This window comes from Pelecanus crispus, chromosome 5, assembly GCF_030463565.1.
Source record: "Pelecanus crispus isolate bPelCri1 chromosome 5, bPelCri1.pri, whole genome shotgun sequence".
NCBI classification, from domain to species: Eukaryota; Metazoa; Chordata; class Aves; order Pelecaniformes; family Pelecanidae; genus Pelecanus; species Pelecanus crispus.
In genome coordinates this window covers 68,055,353-68,073,159 of record NC_134647.1, presented here as the reverse complement: position 1 = coordinate 68,073,159, position 17,807 = coordinate 68,055,353, and the positions used below count along the sequence as shown (strand labels likewise).

The following is a 17,807-nucleotide window of genomic DNA, read 5'->3' as shown; positions in this document are numbered from 1 at the left end:
GGCAAATTAAATAAGGCAAGAATCTGTCAGTCTAACTTGGACTGAGAAATATTTTATTTCAGAAACAATTCTAACAAAGTTAAGCTTAATATAAATTAGATTAGGATCCCTAAATATGCTATGATCCCGCAAGAAAATATGTACATTTGGTTTATTTTTATTTTCATTATTTACTAAATTTTACTTCACTTGTTACAAGAATTGCACAGTTAATAGGCTAAGCTTACCTTGAAGAAAACTCAGCTGTAAATTGTAATAAGGCATCTCCTTCATTTTCAGCATTTTCTGGCACTTAAAAAAATGAAAAAATATAAATTAAATGCAATCTTATGGAAACAGATTTTAATATGCTAACTCACTTTGCTTCATGGATTTTTTTATGTTGACAGCTTACTGAAGTGGTTACCAAGAGACCATATAAATTTCATGAAAGACTGTCGACTACGAACCTTTGGAAAGATGTGAAATTTCCAGACACTCTCATGAATATATTCAGACGTTCCAAACAGTAAAATCCTCAGGTCCACTGTAATGTGATATATCACTTGTTCAGAGTTAACGCTCTGGGACTTACTTTAATACATTAAAATGAAAGGGCTGGCTTGAAAGGCTTGACCCGCTATATTGCTAGTTACTTTTCTTTTCTTCTTTCCTTTTTTTTTAAACTTCCAATACATAATGTTAAAAAGCTTTCCATACTATTACATATATTTGCTGTCAAAAAACTTCGAAGGTAATAACAGTAACACGAGCCTAAAGTAAATAAAGAGTATACAGAATTGCATATAGGAGGTAACTGACCGCTCCTGCTCAATCCTTTTCATAATTCAAGGGCAAATAATCACAGAGAAACTTGTTTAATGTAAATGACTAAAAATATTAATCACCATAAGATGCTGAAGCTAAAATCTGCAGAATTTTCACAACAGGGAAGCGGAAATCTAGTTACCTACAGGAACATTTGGTTAGAGATTGTAACTTCTCTGAGTTTAATTATTCTTCTCCAACTATAAGCTAAAAACATAAGGTTAAAAAACTTCCTCCATAGGGAGACGCTTTCATATTTACCAATTATGTTTGCAGTATTTTCATTTGATACATCCATCAGACATGACACTCAAACAACTCTGACATTCCTATCAAAAGATACTTTCCTGTTTCGTATCATGCAGACCCATCATACCTCTGCCTTCACCACCTGCTGTACTGCTGTAATTGTAAATTAGTCAACTCTTACTCATTGGCGATTTCCTCAAGGCAGACGATGCTACTCCAAACATTTCTCCATCATCAACTCCAAACTCTGTAGCATCTTCAAAGTCATCTCCATCACTGTCGCTAACCATATGAACATCAGTGCATTGCTATACAAAAACAAAAAACAAAATCCACCATAAGCCTCTATTACAGACATCATCTTCAGTGAAATATGAAATACATACATAGTGAAAAATAATTACACATTTCTGCAAAAACACTTGATATACTGCAGTGTTATTTTACTATTTTATACAGCATTATCAGACTGCTTTTTATTAATAAGAACTAATTTTTAACAGAAGTCTGGTTGACAGAGCAATATTATGTGACAAAATGCATTATTAAATCACTAAGGAACTGTCTCTGTGTAAACACAGTTGAGCAAATTTTATCCAAAGTTAATGCTGTTTTCCATCTAACAGTACTACAGCTGGTTTAACTGCATAAAAGAGAGTGAGAAAAGCCACACAATCTATCAATAATTTTAGGCATCCAGATACACTCTACTTTAGCAATACTTGCATGGTGGGGGACAGCCCTTAGAAAGGTACTTACCTATTTATCATATTGCAGTCTCTGACGTACAAATTTAGCACCCATAGTCCTAACTTGGCACACCAGACTACTGCATGTTGAATGACAGGCTGATTTATTTAGCATACTGATATAAAGGAGAAAAATCAACATTTTTGTGCAAGGAGTTAAGGTCCCATCTGTGCCTCCAACTCCCACAGTCAGATCTTTTGGATTTCGTGTCCTCTCAAACATAAAATAGCTCAGAAAGCCTTGTTTTTAACTAGTCAATGTTAACGTGCCTCTAAACTGACTTCTTTTCATGAACAACTATTCCAGCTCCACTTGACCTAGGAGTCACGGTGGTAGTACACTACAGAAAATTTACATGAATCCCTGAAGGTGCAACAAAGTGCATTATGGAATGTGGGATTTCAGCTCTAACATGCAAGTGACCACGAGAGGAGCAGAGAGCTCCAAACATGCTGGATCTCTCCCTACAACAGCTACACATTAAGAACTTCAAATAAAGAACATTTTCTGAATGAGTGAGTCCACAAGAAAATTCTACAAGGTGGACAAACTCAGATAATTTTGAAAGAGTGAAGTAAAGAAGCAATGATACAGTTATGCGGGCAGATCCCAGGGGAAAACAAAACATCTATTTAACCTGCTAAGTGGTTCAGGTACAGCTAGAACAGCATTGCCTCACTACCCTCTAATTTTTAACAGCTATCCAACAGCATATATCCAGGCTTGCATCCTGACCATACCTCACAGCTACTTGTTGCCAACTCAACTGAGCTGAACAGATTGGAACACATCCTTTTTGTGCAGCAGTATAAACCTTATGTGCTGAAGTCGTCTACATAAAATGTAAGAAAAGTGTGTGGAAAATGGGAAACTGCTTATATTAAATTCATTCTGAGGAAGAACAAAAGCATTGGAAATTTTAACCCAAACTATTAATAGTTAGAAACAACAAAATGAGAGTTTATACAGTCTGCAAACATCTCTTTCTGCTAATCCTAAAAATATACGTTTCAGCTTTCTGTTTAATTTGGAGTATTTTTCAATGCTTAGTAACTTGGGGCTTGCTTACTTTGTTTTGCCTCTTTTTCTTCAATGACTCATTTACCCTTTGTCACAATTACATGTTACAGGAATTGTAAACTGATTCTTTTAAGATACAATTCTACTGACACATTTGACAATAGAAGGGACGGTGACCATGGCAAAATGAGCATTCCCTGCTTCCTCCTAGAGTATACTTGTTAAATAGAGATGATATTCTTACCTCCTCTGACTGTTCCCTTGTTTGTACAGGTGAAGATCTTCTTCCAACTGTAAGTCGATGGCAAGGAAAAGTCAGTCCCGATACAGCTAGAGTCATCTACAAACAAAGCAATGATCATTTATTAAAGCCATAGTCTCAATTGAGGGTTGTTTTTTTTTTTAAGGGTGCTTTGAGATTCAAACTGAAGTCTGCATTGCAGAAGACCAAATTAATTATACAAACATAAAGAAAGAAGCCTGGAAAACTAAAATGACTCCTCATGTAAAAATATTCAAAGAAACAACAATGGAGTTTTACAGGTATGCATGCACAGAGTATCAAAACAAACTAAACAGAATTACAAACTCAAAACTGTCTCGAATTGTTATTATCTGCTAAATCAGTACTGAAGTTTAAACCATTATTTGTACATGATAACTTTTATAGTGGTATGCCTTGATGAAGTGAATGTACATTTTTCCTTCCTAATCAACCAGCAAATGTTAAAGTGAAGATGATAGGTACCGATACAACTAATTAAAATCAGTTAAGTCATCTTGAAAACCAAAAAATTATCTTGAAAGAACAGTTTCTTGCCAGACATTGTAAAAGACACAGTCACAGTGGCTACTTAAAAACACGTTTCATCTCCATCTTGGTCATTATTAACGTCAAATGCACATGCCATGTTTCTCACATGAACAAGGACATACACAAACCCAGCAATGCTGGTGAAATTGCAGTCGGCAGAGACAGGATAGATGTTCATTAACCAGTACCAACAAAAACTGCACTTTTGCCTGTTGCTGTATGCCTAAACCTCAACTTTTTAAAACTAACAAGATAGCAAATGGAAAAGAGCTAGCGTCATTTGAAAGACAAAATTATTAGAAGCCTGCAAATGCACAACAATAATATTTGAAGATCTGAGCCTGCACTGCATTTTAAAATGTACTAATCGATATGACTAAAAATGAGAATTGTCCACTCTACTATGATCAGAATTGTCTGTGCCATCCTTGCATTTCAAGCACCCTTCATGCATTTCTTTATACAGTGTACGTGTACAACCGGCCTACTACCCTCTTCTGGAAAGTGAATCACTGCTGGTCAAATGGTTGATTACCACAAGTAGAATCTTCAGAAGCAACTAAGCCCTATCTTGATAACATGTGGGCTAAATTTACAATGTGAATAGCTGTTAAATAAAGATGGCCAATTCATTTTTGCAATGACAAAACATTTGATGCTGTACAATTCTTAGTGACATCGAGAAAGATAGTTCTGGCTGCATGTTTAAAATATTGTTTCTAATGGTTCCTTCAGAAGAAACACAGAGAGGGCAGAAAAAGATTTTCTAGATCCTATAAAAATGATTACTATTTTTGCGGGGCACAGAATAAGACACGTTATATGTTTCAGAAATACAGCATCCTCCTAATTAGACTGTAAAAACATTAAGGTAAAATAAATTTCAATCATCCTTACCAAAACCCCAAGAATAAATCATAAGCCTTAAAATTCATTTACTGCCATGAGCACTGAAAATACTCCGTTTATTTTTATACATAATTCAGAATGACTTTATCACTTGTCTGCTAGAACTCACAAAGATTTAATTTGCTGCAGGTTGAAGCAGGCTGATTAAGCGGGCTGGTTACCAAATGAATGTTAACCTGTCTGAACTAGCCTACTGTCACATTCTCATAGCAAGGTTAAACAGAAGTTTAGCTGCATAAAAAGCCTAGCTATCGTCTTAAAGGAAATGAGTTATAATACTCTGGAGCAAATGAAATATTAAAGACGACATACAGGTCAAGACCAATTACCTATGAAACTCCTGTGACAAGACCGTAAGAACTGTATTCTCTGTAATAATCCACCAGTTTAATTAGTATTTTTATACGCTTTTAATAATAAACAAAACTCAACTGTTATAAAACCTGAAACTTTGCCCTGATGTTACCACACTATACAAAATACAGGCAAAACTCACACACACGCAGCACACTAACCACACACAGACTGAAGTTCCCTATCTAACAGCATCAAATACCCTGACAGATGCCTGGAAAGGTTCCTGATATCTTTTACATACACATTAAAGAAAGAGTGGTAAGATCAAGCAAGCAGTTATTGTGCCGCTTCATCACTTGGCCCAATAGCAGGGTGTTGCAATTCCAATTTGCAACCCTATATTATAGTGTCAAAGCGTCTCTCAAAAATGAGCTAACAGCAGAAGGGGTTCGACATCAGAGCACAATTCATCCTACTCCCCAGACAGTTGCTGGAATGTTGTGTTTTTGTGCACATTTATGTGAGAAATTGCTCTCCACTTTGGCTTTTTTTGAGAAGTTTTTTGCAAAGGAAAGGCTAGGACAAATAGAAGCTCTATCTTTCATTTCAAAATAATCTAGCAGCATGAACATTTCTCTAGAATTAAGTTATTTTCATTCTAAGATAAAGGAGAGACTCCTCTCTCAAGAGAGACTCTTGCATCAGAAAGTTTAATCCTTATTTTGGAAATCATGAAAACATCAACACTAAGAAAACACTTTCTAGGCAGCTTAGTCCAGTGCCATGGATAGCAAACCTCAACTTTTACAAATATTTTGAATATAGGCCAATTTACTGATGGGAGCAGCTGCTGAAATGTCTCAGTGGCAGAACTCTTTAGATGTTGGGCTGCTCTTGGAGAGTTTTTTCTTTCTAAATACTGCATCTGCCTACTCCCAAACAAGATTGCAGTACATTAGATATACAAATCGCTGTGTCGCAGCCATCTTCCCATGGGAATGGACAAAATCTTTTTACCAACTCCAAAACTGAAAATGCTGGTTTGTAGCCTGAGTACCTGACTACCCATATTCTCAACTCATGAACCCATCTGATTGGGTAAACACCCAAAAGTCACTAACTTTTCAGAATATTTTCTTTTTCTGCATGACAGTCACCGTTATGCCAGTACTATAGCTTGAATTGCATGGCTTTCATGTGCACAAGAACAGACATTGAAAGATGCATACGCTGGACTCTTGGCACCAATAATGAGCTAGATGTAGATTATGAAATAAATAATACATTAAAGCAAAAATAAATGAGGTTAGTCCATTTTTCTAGGCAGTAAATGTACACATGTGCAAATCCCTACTCAAAAGGTCTCACACCTGAAAAGTACATGAGGTGGGAAGTGAAACAATCAGAAATAGGCAAAACAACTTGCAAAAAGTAACTCAAGATGATTACTGAAAAGCCAGATCTCTTGTCCAACACTGTGTATAGACTGCTCATGCTTGTTGAAAGTTTCAGTCATCTCCTATCTGGCTTCCTATAGCTTTTTAAGGAGAAGAACAATAAAATTGAAGCCTTGAAACATTCCAGGGAGAGCAGCAGCAGGAGCGTCCTTTTAGGAGACAGCAGAGATATTGAACAGATTGCCACTGGTGTGCAAAAAGGTAATGGTATGACCTGGACCAGAAGTGCACAAAGGATACTTGAAATATATTTTAACTACTAAACAAAAGACCGCTACCAAAGCTTACAATTTAGAGAGGGGAAAAAAAAAAAAAAAAGAGTCTAATGCTCACTTGTGCTTTCCAGCACTAAGACACTGAATTTATTTGTAAACACTCAGTGTAAGATGATTTGTATTTCAACTGCTGGCATTAATAATTGGGGGATAAAGTTAAGCAACATCTTTTCTGATCCAAGCATGTAGGATTCTTTTACAGGAACTTCCCAGATCAGCCTAGAAATATTTGCCAAATCCGGAGTGAGACCAGGTGCTTAAACAATAGATTATTCTTCCTGTTAGTGTAATTTTTATGTAGAAGCTTCTAGAAATATCCTTTAGAACAATCTAAAAATACTATTTTTTTCAAATATTTCAGGATACAAATACATCTACAGCAGGGAAAGTAATCACTGAGAGCATGTAACTCCAGAGTGCTGCTGTTGCACACTCAGAGTAATAGGAAAAATTATGAGCCCAATAATCTCACAAGCTTGCAATCTTCTAGAAAGAGTTTGTTGGCACAACTTAATTGCCACTCTTACAGACTTCTGAAATTACAAAGGAAGGAGCAAGCTCGGTCTCTTGTACCAGTCCAGAGATATTTAATCAAGACAGTTAAGATCTGAGAAAGATAAACAGTAGTAGAAACATGAAGGAATGATACCAGCAGAGAACTGCAGCTGCAGAACTCTCTCCACTTCGAAATGCTGATACAAAAATTGTAAGCTCTGTGTGCATCAGGAAAGTAGTAACTGGATATGACAAATTGGTCTTCCTCATATTCAGCCATGTGCTGATGGAGAAAAACAGCACTTCAAAAGAGCTTCTAATGGCAACCATTATCTAATGAGGACAGTATAAAGGTAAGCTCTAAGAGCTTTCTAATACCTTACAGAATATAGGTGGACATCCAAAGTGGCCAGCTTAAAGCAATAACCTGTAAAGAACTGGACCTTCTTCCTCATCCTCAGCTATCACAGTCATTTTGGAAACGCTCACTCTGTAATTACAGACACAAGTCTCTCCAGCAATCCAGTACTCTGAATAAAATACTAAAACAACTCTTCTTGCCACTAACCTGCCTGTACTTAAGTCAGAACAAACTTTAGAAAATAAATTATGGCAGGAAAACAGGCAGGCCCTTGAAGCACATCATTTACAAACTTATCCATTAGGCCTGTTATTATCATCTCAGTGCTTGTCGTTGCAAAGTATGGCCTTTCCAGAGGGATGAGATGGAGAATGACCTGCCAAATTGCTGCCAAGAGAGTCAACAATCTTTAGTAGAACAGCTTCCATATCAGCTAGCTCTAGAGCAAATCAACTCCCTACCATGGTCATCAACAGCAGGAAACTTCCCCAGGAACTCCAGAGTTTCACAGGTGCAGTAGGCAAGACAAGGCTGCAAAACATGTCACCTTGCAGAAGATGAGAGCCGCAGATACGTAATGGACCTGCTTTGGCATGACTTGGGAGGTTGTGCTGTTCACAGGATACTTGTCATCAAGGGATCCCTTTTCTCTAAAAGGATGCAGCTTTTTTAACAAGACTATTGAAAACAAGCAAGCATAAATGGTAATGTTTAAGGAAAGTAGGAATATCGATTTATTTTGTGCTCTTTGTTAAGTATTTGATTGTTACAAAAGTAGTGAGGGGTTTTGAGTTTTTGAAGTGTGTTGGAGTTCTGCTCGTTTGGTTTGCTTTAATGTGTATTAATGCATCTATCTAAACATACTTATCACTGTTCCTGTTAACCAGGGCAAGTTATTAAATGTAGCCCTTCAGCTGTATCACCTGCTAGTTGTCAATTGTAAAAAACAGCTTCTGACTGTTTAAAAGACCACTTAAAATGAGAAACAATTTCAGTCACTGTAACAGGGTAACTGTCTTTATTGTTCGAGCTACTCAAATGAAGAATCCTTTCCAACTCACTGGAGTACTATTTTTCCATGGCAAAATATTTTCTTTTCTAATATAATTTGGGGGACATAAACTAGAGATTCTTGATCATTTGCTCTCAGAAATTCAAAGGTCAAACTGTAAACCTTACAGCATCAGAAAAAAATTCTCAGAATATTTGATCCATATTCAAAAGAGAAGAATCTATCAATGATGCTAAATTTCATGCACAGCAAGTGAAGCAACAGGCAAACCTAAACCAGAACAAAAACCTTGCAGTGGACATAGCTGCTAGATTTTTAACAGAAAACTAAATGGGGGAATTCTCATAGCGTGATTTCCTCCTGAGGTAAAAGAAAATAATCCATGTTTTCTGCCTTTAATACTCAGAGATAAGGTAAGCAAACAAAATTCTGGGGTACAAAAAAAAGCATGTTTCCCAATACTTGACTCTCCTTCATAAATCTCCCATAAAAAGCAGACTAATTCCCAGGCCTACTCAAGGTCAGCTTGTAGTATATCAGTCAAACAGAAGTCTTAATAACCTTCCCTCCAGTTCTAGCATCCTGAAAAATAGTTAACTAAAGTTATAGTTCCAGCTGTGCTCACTAGCACAGCTGGATGGAAGAAGCCACAGAAAGAAACCTTCCCAAACATGTCACTCCATATGCAATTGCCAAGAAGGTACATGTCTTCTAATGCATCCTTTCAGACTCTGTAACATTGAACAGGCAGAATTAAAACTTGCATATATTCAAATGGTGGGGTGGGTGGGTTTAGCACACAAATTGCATAATTTAGCCTTTTGCTTTTTATAATCTAAAGCAGTTAAGGAACACTCAGATTACCTAATCCTAAACCTTTCGGGCTGGCACCTCTAATTTCTGTTTGCTGTAGCTCTCGTAATCAGCCCAAGACGAGGCGCTCCACCCAGCGCAGTGCCTTTCCCATCTGTCTCTCTGTAATGCAATATCTTCAGAGCACCACGTCCAATCAATCCCAGATTTACACTTAATGTTCTGGGTATCGATATTAATTCTGGTGAAAACTGGCAATGCCTGTTTTCCCCTTGTTGAGCAAGAGCAAAAATCAAGGCTGCAGAATTTCTGTTTGTGCTGCAGATGAATCTGCTGTTAGCACACATTGCAATATGGAGTTGTAGCTGGATAAACAGCCTCCACAAGTCAGTAACTGCAGTAGCTCTGTCATCTCAGTATCGGTCTGAGAATGTTTTATGCCTTCGCTGTTATCACTGTACAACCAGTGCACTGCTTAAGAAAAGAAGATTATCTCCAGAAAAATATGCCAAAAATATTATTATTCACCCTGTGAAGTCAAATTTTAACAGAAATCATACAAACATCTTGAAACCCACAAACCTTTCTTTTGCTCTGGAAACAGCAGCAGCATGCAAGCAACATTCAGAGTATTATTAAAAGTGTTGTAAAGTCATTGTGAGTAAAAAGTTATCTAATTAATTAAGAATAAAAGTTCATGCTAAGCTTGAATAGTCTTTGAATCAGAGCTATTTTAACAAGGTGAATTCTACCACAACTACAAACTTCTAACCACCCTCGATAATTATTATTGCAGTACATACCAACTCTGAAATCTAACAGACATTTGTGGCCACTATTTAGTACTTCAGCCATAACTAGCTTGTCAATATCAGCCAGTTGCGGTTTCATGTTAGAAATAAATATATTAACAAACATGGAAATGATATCCCAAAATTATATTTATAAATCAGGAGGTCATCAGCTGAACAAGAGCTCTTCCTAGAGGTTGCACATCAGGCTGCAGTACACGTGGAGATTTATAACATATATATATCACACAAGAAATTCTTACTTAGAAATGAACGCACTGTTGCCTAATCCTCGTTCAAATACTCCCTGTGACAGCCCTTTCACTGGGCTCAAAACATGAGCTGCTTAGCTTTTTCATTGACTGATTTACTCACTGATACATGGCTAACGTATAAAGAAACAAACATGACCAAGTACATTTCATAACACGCCATGCTCAATTATTCAAAATAACCTAAGACAGAGGTGCCCATAGCAAAATAACTCAATGACTGGCAGGTGTCTCCACTGTGAAAACTTCAATTCCATATAATTTGATCCTTTTTCTTGTTGGCGTAATTACTATGATGCCTTTTTCCTCTCATCAGGTAAGAGAAGGGGTAAGGACAGAAGGGTGAGGAAGGACCTTTATCAAGCATTTCAGTTTTCATCTTAAACTTACTATTCTGTCACTTGGCTTTTTGTTATAGCATAGGCTAATTCCCTCAGTACGATAAATGTCAAAGTCACTACAGACGTCTGTATGTATGCATTTTCTTGAAGCTAGGGAAAAAATCTGGTCTTCTTTGAAGACAGCTATATGAAGTTTGAGAAGGAAGAAAAGTTTGAGAACATTTCTGTCCTAGTTTTTCTATTATACTCTATATGCATATGATACTACTAGCTGAGTTTGGATACTAGGCATATTAGGGATCAAACGCTTTCATAGCCCAAGTGCACCAAGAGTAGTAAGGTAATCAACAAGATAAAACAATTCATCAGTTTTCTTCATCTTGGCTGAACAGCATGGCTCCTGCAAAGGAGCCTTTCCGTATCTCCAGGTTCAGTCCATTCTCTACCCATTCAGCCAGGGTAGGTAACGTTGTGATAAGCGAGAAATTCTCTCGCTGCTTAGTCTAGACAAACTTCAGTTTAGGTGTCTGCAAGGCATATTCATCATTGCTAATCCCTTCTTCTTGATGAGCAGATCTCAGAAGAATTCAACAAGTTCAATTTCTCCTAGCCTGACAAGACGTCATCTATCTCTCCTCACTAGACAAATGAAGTTCCCTGTTCAAAAAGATTACCATACTAACTCTGCAGAATGGGAAATTAGAGAGAAATACTTTTTCAGCAGGGCTAGATGAAGACACAGACCTATGTCTCAGACCTCAGGGTGGTCTAGGGGACTGCAGACCAGTTCAACCTAATATTACTCCCCAGAAAGACACAGGAACAAATTATAAAACAATCTATTTGAAACGCCTTGAAAAGAAGTTATTCTGCTTACCATTGGAGCAAGACTGGTCAGGCTGCTCCACAGCTAAGGCTGCTGCTCCCAGCTCACTAGCATTTCCATTTTCCATTTTTCTTTTGCAACCTACCCTTTTTGAGGTTAAGGACGTAAGCAAAACATAAAACAAGGAATATTTGTGTGGTGAAAGGGAGATAGCAGTTAATGTGGCATATGGGACAAATCAAAGTGTAAAAGTGAGGGAGGAGAGGTAGAGCCTGTGAGTGACGGCAGAGGAAGTTTTGCTTCCACACTTGAAATGTAAGAGCATGAAGTTTTCCATTATACAAACAGTTGAAGAAAATAGTGGTTTCTAAATGCATCCAGCACAGCCCTTGAATATGAATATTGAAGCAGGGGAAATAAGAGTGTAGGAACTCTGGCAATTTTCTGCAATTCTCCAGAGACTATCAGATGGCTCCATGCTCTCTCCTGGTTGGGAGACCCAAACACATAGAAACCAATCCATGCAGGAAGGAGATGGTGGACTCCCATGCAGCTCATGCTATTTCTGGGGATACTCAGAGTCTCATCATTTCAAGAAAAAAAGATGCTATGACATGAGAGATCATGCATATTAGGTTGTTCTTGCCATAGCTCTAGTTCTCAGTGTTTAATCAAGCATTATTAACAATGTGTGGGCAGCCTGTTGTGCTGAGACAAACCCTCACTAAATTCCTTGGGAACAAATAGGTGCTCAACACTGCCAAACCCATCACTTATTGCTCTATAATTAAACATTAAATAATCTATCTTGTTTTCAGTGTATAATCTCACAATGTCAAAGTGATATATGATTTAAGAATTCACACATGTACATGTTTAAAACTTCAAGGGATTAAAGGTTTTCTGTGAATGAATGTTTATCTTTTGCTCTGCTCTTTTCTCAAAGCTAGCAAGTATTCTTTCATTAGTAACGGACTGTAAAATTACTTCTATCCATACTGAAGTACATTGTGTACATAAAACAAGTGTTATCACAGCAACAACGAGCAAATATCCTACTGTAAAATGAAGGTACATTACAATTTAAAAAAAAAAGTCTATCAAATGTATTTTTTTTAAATTTACTGAAACAAGGGCTTTTTTTGTACTATGAAATTAATTACGAGACTCAGAGAAATTTACTATACAGAACTGAAGGGCTCTCTTCAGTCTACACTGGTCAACAAGACAAGACATTGCCATTCAAGTTTAGTACATAATTTATTTAAAAAAAAAAAAAAAATCAACTGACAAAAGCTCATCTACTATCATGTAAACCCTTATCCCTCCTTGAACAACAATGAAAAGTGGATGTAATTTTACATTAGCCACTTCATCTTTTGACATCAAATAGCATTAGCTGGGAAAAATAGTCCAGTATGCTCTAGGTTTGTTTGTTTTATTGAACTATTGTACAAATATTAAAATGAACAGAAGAGTTTAAAAAATTTGACAGCCCTTGAAATTAACTTCCTCTGGAAAATAACTTCATTTTCATTATGCATCTTCAATACAAAAAAAAAAAAAAAAAAAAAATCTTGACAGGTATTCAACATTTCATTTTAAACACTAACCGGACGAAAAAAATCTCTAGGGTGGAGTGTGTTCAGGTTATAAATCAGCAATGCTTATTTTAACTCCTCACAAAGTGTTGTTGAGATAATTACTGCTGACAGCTTTATTCAAGGTTCATTTCACTTTTTCTACTATTTTTCCCCTGTTAGAAGTTCAGCAGGGCCCATGGGAAGATCCACCCCTCACACCTGTTAGGGTTCTTCATGTTACTGAGGCCAGTTTGGACATGTCACTTCAAATTAGCATTGTGCCAGCGCGCTGTGACAATTACTTATCGCAGGTTTAACTTGAAAAAAAGTTTCTAATCCAGCCACAAGAACAGTGTCAGAGTACGTAATTTAAACCTGTCAACACAGGTTGTAGGAAATTCATTCCAAGGATTTCAGTGATGTTCCCATGGTAGATCTTTGAACTATAATGAAGATTAAAATCACAAAGGAATTCTAGAGTTAGAATACAGAACCCAAAAGTTAAAAAAGATCTGAACTGAAAGAAGTGTCTTAAATATTAATAAATTTAAAAAAAAAATTGATAAATTCTTTAGACCAGGATCAAGAGATTGCTTTACTCAGTTCTCCAAAATTCTTCTGCAGTTTATTCCAAAAGACTGCATATTAAACGTACATATCTTATTCCTTCTGCTGCAGTATAAAGGGACGACCCTGGGAGATCTTTACACAATGTGCTGAAGGCAGCAGCCCGGTGAAGATGCTCCGGAATCGACTTGTGGCTAAACAGCACACAGGGCGGGAGGAGGGAGGCTGGAGAAGAGTCCATGGCACAGTGAGCAGGCCACTTGTGTCTTTCAAGACACACACCAGATGAGGAATGCTGGAGCCGCAGCGACAACCACGATAAAGCAAGCTTCACAAAACACTACCGAGAGTTTCCGTAAAAGCTTGAGAAAAAGTTGTGCCCGGTTCTCTGGGAACACCCAGCTCTGGTACGCTGGTTGAACACGCATGCCAATTTTTGCTACGGTTGCCGTTAATCACCAGTTGTATTACTGTGAATCTATCACTCTCGTTTGCTAGCTGAATGAAAGAGAAAACGATCCTGGGTTTGATTATTTCTCATTTCATTAAGCCTAGTTAGGCAAGTTAGGAATTAAAGCAGAAGGATATTGTAGTACTTAATGTTGTTTCAAACCACAAATACATTTAAAGGAAACAAAAGGGAAATAATATTTCCTTGTACAACAGATTCTATTAAGAAAGAGATATATTTCAGAGACTGAAATAAATACCCATGATCACTTACAGAGCTCATTCTTCTTCTTAGACAAAACCTGTAAATATTAAAAAGGATGAAAAATCTGCCAAGCCATTTGCAGCTATTTGAAACACAGGGTAACAGAATTAAATAAACGCTGAAAGACCTGGAACACAGTTAAGTATAGACCATGAGGCTAATTGTGGATCTTGAGTTAATTACTTTCCACTGATACGTTTTCTCAATGGTCTTTTACATCAGTTTTTTCTTTCCTCGGTCTGAACCCCAAGGCAATTCAGCATGCTAGCCTCCAAACTCTGGGTGATTCATTGTGTACTTCTGCCTTAGGATTTTTAGTTCATGCAGAGAAAGCCAGGCTTTCACATCAAGTTGATGTTAATGTGCACTGACAAAGCAACAGTAAAGGAGCTTCGTGTTTGTCACAACGTGCACTTTTTAATTTAGTAATTGCTTTATACTGATATGCAAATAATGACACATTTCCCAAATTTCCAGTTCCTCGGCAAGGCTTTCACTAATTACTTAGTGTTTAAAACTTATGCATGTAAATTGGTTAAGTGAGCTTATTAATAGTACACCTGTGTGAATTGATGTATAAAACATATATGCCCAGGAACAGGTCATAACTCACTGTACGTTCCTGAATGTCCCAGGAACTGAAAATAAAAAATGAAAAAAAGATCTACTAAGACTAACAGAATGTTATTCATAGATAAACTGGGATTCCTGAACCTTTCCCAAGCTAGAGGGAGACTGCCTTTGGGTGACAACAAATCCCAGAAGTCAAAGCATTCATCCATTTCATGTTGCCAAATGAGAGGAGGACCAAGGTAAACAGAAGAAAAGGTCTGTAGGAAAAAGGACGAGAATCCCTCTAGTACCTGAAAACCTGGGAAAGTGCCAACATCCGCTTATCCATCAGTTCTCTGAGGACCATCACATGGTCTGCAGTCTGGTTATGGTATTTTGTGATACTGCTTACTCTTATTTTTGATATTCTAATGGCAACCGTGAAAAATTCAGCTGCACTTAACATGGATTTCGACTCATAACAACTGCAAATACACTAAACAGAGTTAACCTGTCTTCCTGTATTTCCTTTCCTCAAAATTCTTCACAGCAGAAGGGCTGAAAAGTCATCAAGGTACTAACATTGTCCTGTTTCATTTGCTGGCTTCTGTGTTGAAACACAGTGTCTGTTAGGTTTCTGATATTTTCTTTAAGTAACTATGTAATTGCCATAGAAGATGGTACAATAATATTGTTTGTTCTAAGTCTGATCACAAATCGCTTATTTTTTGCTATTCAGAAGATACACAAAACCGTTAAACAGATTTTTAAGGTAAGAAACAATTGTAAGTGAAACAATAAGCAACAGTATAAACCAACAACCGATTTGATTCATCCAGATCACATATTGCCCACAGATATTCACAGATACATCTTGGGAACTGCTTTGCATTCACAAAGAGTATCAGCCAAATACTTGGCACGTTTCTGGTCTATGGTGGGATGCCATTTACTTCACAGCATTGTACAATACTTTGGATGGCAAACAGAAGAGTGCCTGGATATGTTTCCAGCACTAAATAATTCCTTGGCAGAGTTCAAGCAGTTGTGCTAGCAACACTGCTTCCAACAAATGGCTCAAACACTGATAGGCTTTTTATGCTGCCTCTTCTTCCTGGATATCACTTTTCGAGGAATTGAATTTTTGCAGTGTTAGCCTTTTGAAAACACAGTGTTACTGACTTCTAAAAATGAGCTTCTGAAAAGGATGATTGTTTCTTATTTTCTGTTTCCTTTACCTGGAATACATGAAAAGGCCTTTAACTCTTTACATCAGTAGAATTAAAACCACTGAGTACATATCATCCTCAATTAAAGGAAAAAGGTTCAAAATCAGAAATAATAAATCATATTAATACTAAACAACATTTTGGTATTCATAAATGGTAAGTTGTTGGGTTGGGGTAGTTACAATTAAAAATGCCTTAATTTCATTCATTCACTGCAACTATGTATTGAATATGCTCATTTGATGTATAATGGTTTCAAGTGTGACAAGCAAAAGATTAAGAACATAAATAACTAAATAAAAATTAAGCATTTATAAAGGGTCTTTCTAAGGACCTCTAAGGACGAGACAAACATGAAGCATTCCCAACATTTCAGATTGGATTTTCTTAGCCATCTAACAAAAGTTACTTTTCTTTGACTTGTATGAAAGTTCAGCATTAAATCTCAGGCCTCCTCTTAGAAATGAGAATATCTGAGTTGCTTAAGTAAAGTGTTTTATTAAATGTCATAAGGAAAGCCTGCAGAGCTCCAAATCTGTCTCAAGTCTATCTTTTGACCACTGGGCAGTAATTACATTTAGAAAAGGAATTCAATCCAATGATTGCTATTGAAAACAGAGCTCTTCTCCCGTTTGGTAGAGGAAGTTATCTGTCTAAAATAGATTTATCAACTAACATTTTCTTGGTTCCACATTTTATCAAAAGTTTATTGAATTTAACAAGAAGTTTCCAACAGAGAACCAGATTAGCTCCATTCTAAGCATTTGAAAAGTTACCTATGGACTAATTTACATTATTTAAATACCACTTTTGTTAAAGGAAGCATTGGAGACTTATATCAGGCTCTGCACACAACTAGAGCAAACCCCAAGTGAAGTTCTAGCAATAGCAAACATTCTCACACACATATAAAACAACAAAATTGATGCTGTGATTTTATATAGCTTTCTTCTGCTGTTACACTTACTTAAAGTGAAACTCTGTTTACAGAGTCCCAAACACCTTCAATCTGTTGCAACGGATTTTCATACATCTTCTAGTGAAGCTCTGCTCTGCTTATATAGTGGAGTTTCATTACAAAAGAAACAACCACCACTGTGATAATCCTCCAGGAATAATGCAATTACCACTTATCAAACAGGTGTCTGCTGTATTCCAAGGAGATTATCACTTCCTATTCTGCTCTCCGAGACCACAGAATAAAACAGAAGCTGCTACTATTAAATGACTGAGGAGAAAAGGAGTCTTTGATAATAGCTCTTGCTAGCTTCTCTCAGCAGGGCATGAAGTAAATGTAGTCCTTCTCTAACATCTTGGCACTGAAATGAGTATTTTAGTTTCTGCAAGGTAAGTTAGGGCACCTAAATAAGACCACTCCTGTTAACTGAATCCGAAGTATCTCTCTCTCTTTCTTCATTGAGTATTCCAAGAACCTCAGCATCTACTGCCTTATGCCAAACCGTGCCCTTTGTGAGCACTCCTGAAAGGGGAACTCTGCCTGCTCAAGCAACAACGGGCTGCAGGGCTCATCCACTAAACACATCGTCATTCAGAGATGTTTCTGTGACAATACAGTATTTGATGAAGGTACAAAGGGATCTATAAGGTGAACCTCCAAAAGTGTAGAGAATGAAAACTTTTTAACAGGATACAGTTGTAGGTTAAACTCTGC

At 37.0% G+C, this 17,807-nt stretch overlaps 1 protein-coding gene across 1 annotated transcript in view; it reads right to left on the bottom strand.

Moving 5' to 3' along the window:
* Positions 1-17,807, bottom strand: part of FAF1 (Fas associated factor 1) — a 175,595-nt gene that overhangs the window by 58,601 nt on the left and 99,187 nt on the right. Inside the window, exons 9-11 of the mRNA XM_075710337.1 lie at positions 3,071-3,166; positions 1,238-1,364; positions 228-291 (exon numbers count right to left, since the gene is read on the bottom strand). Of these exons, the coding sequence (XP_075566452.1) occupies positions 228-291; positions 1,238-1,364; positions 3,071-3,166 (287 nt within the window). The remainder of the gene's footprint in view (positions 1-227; positions 292-1,237; positions 1,365-3,070; positions 3,167-17,807) is intronic.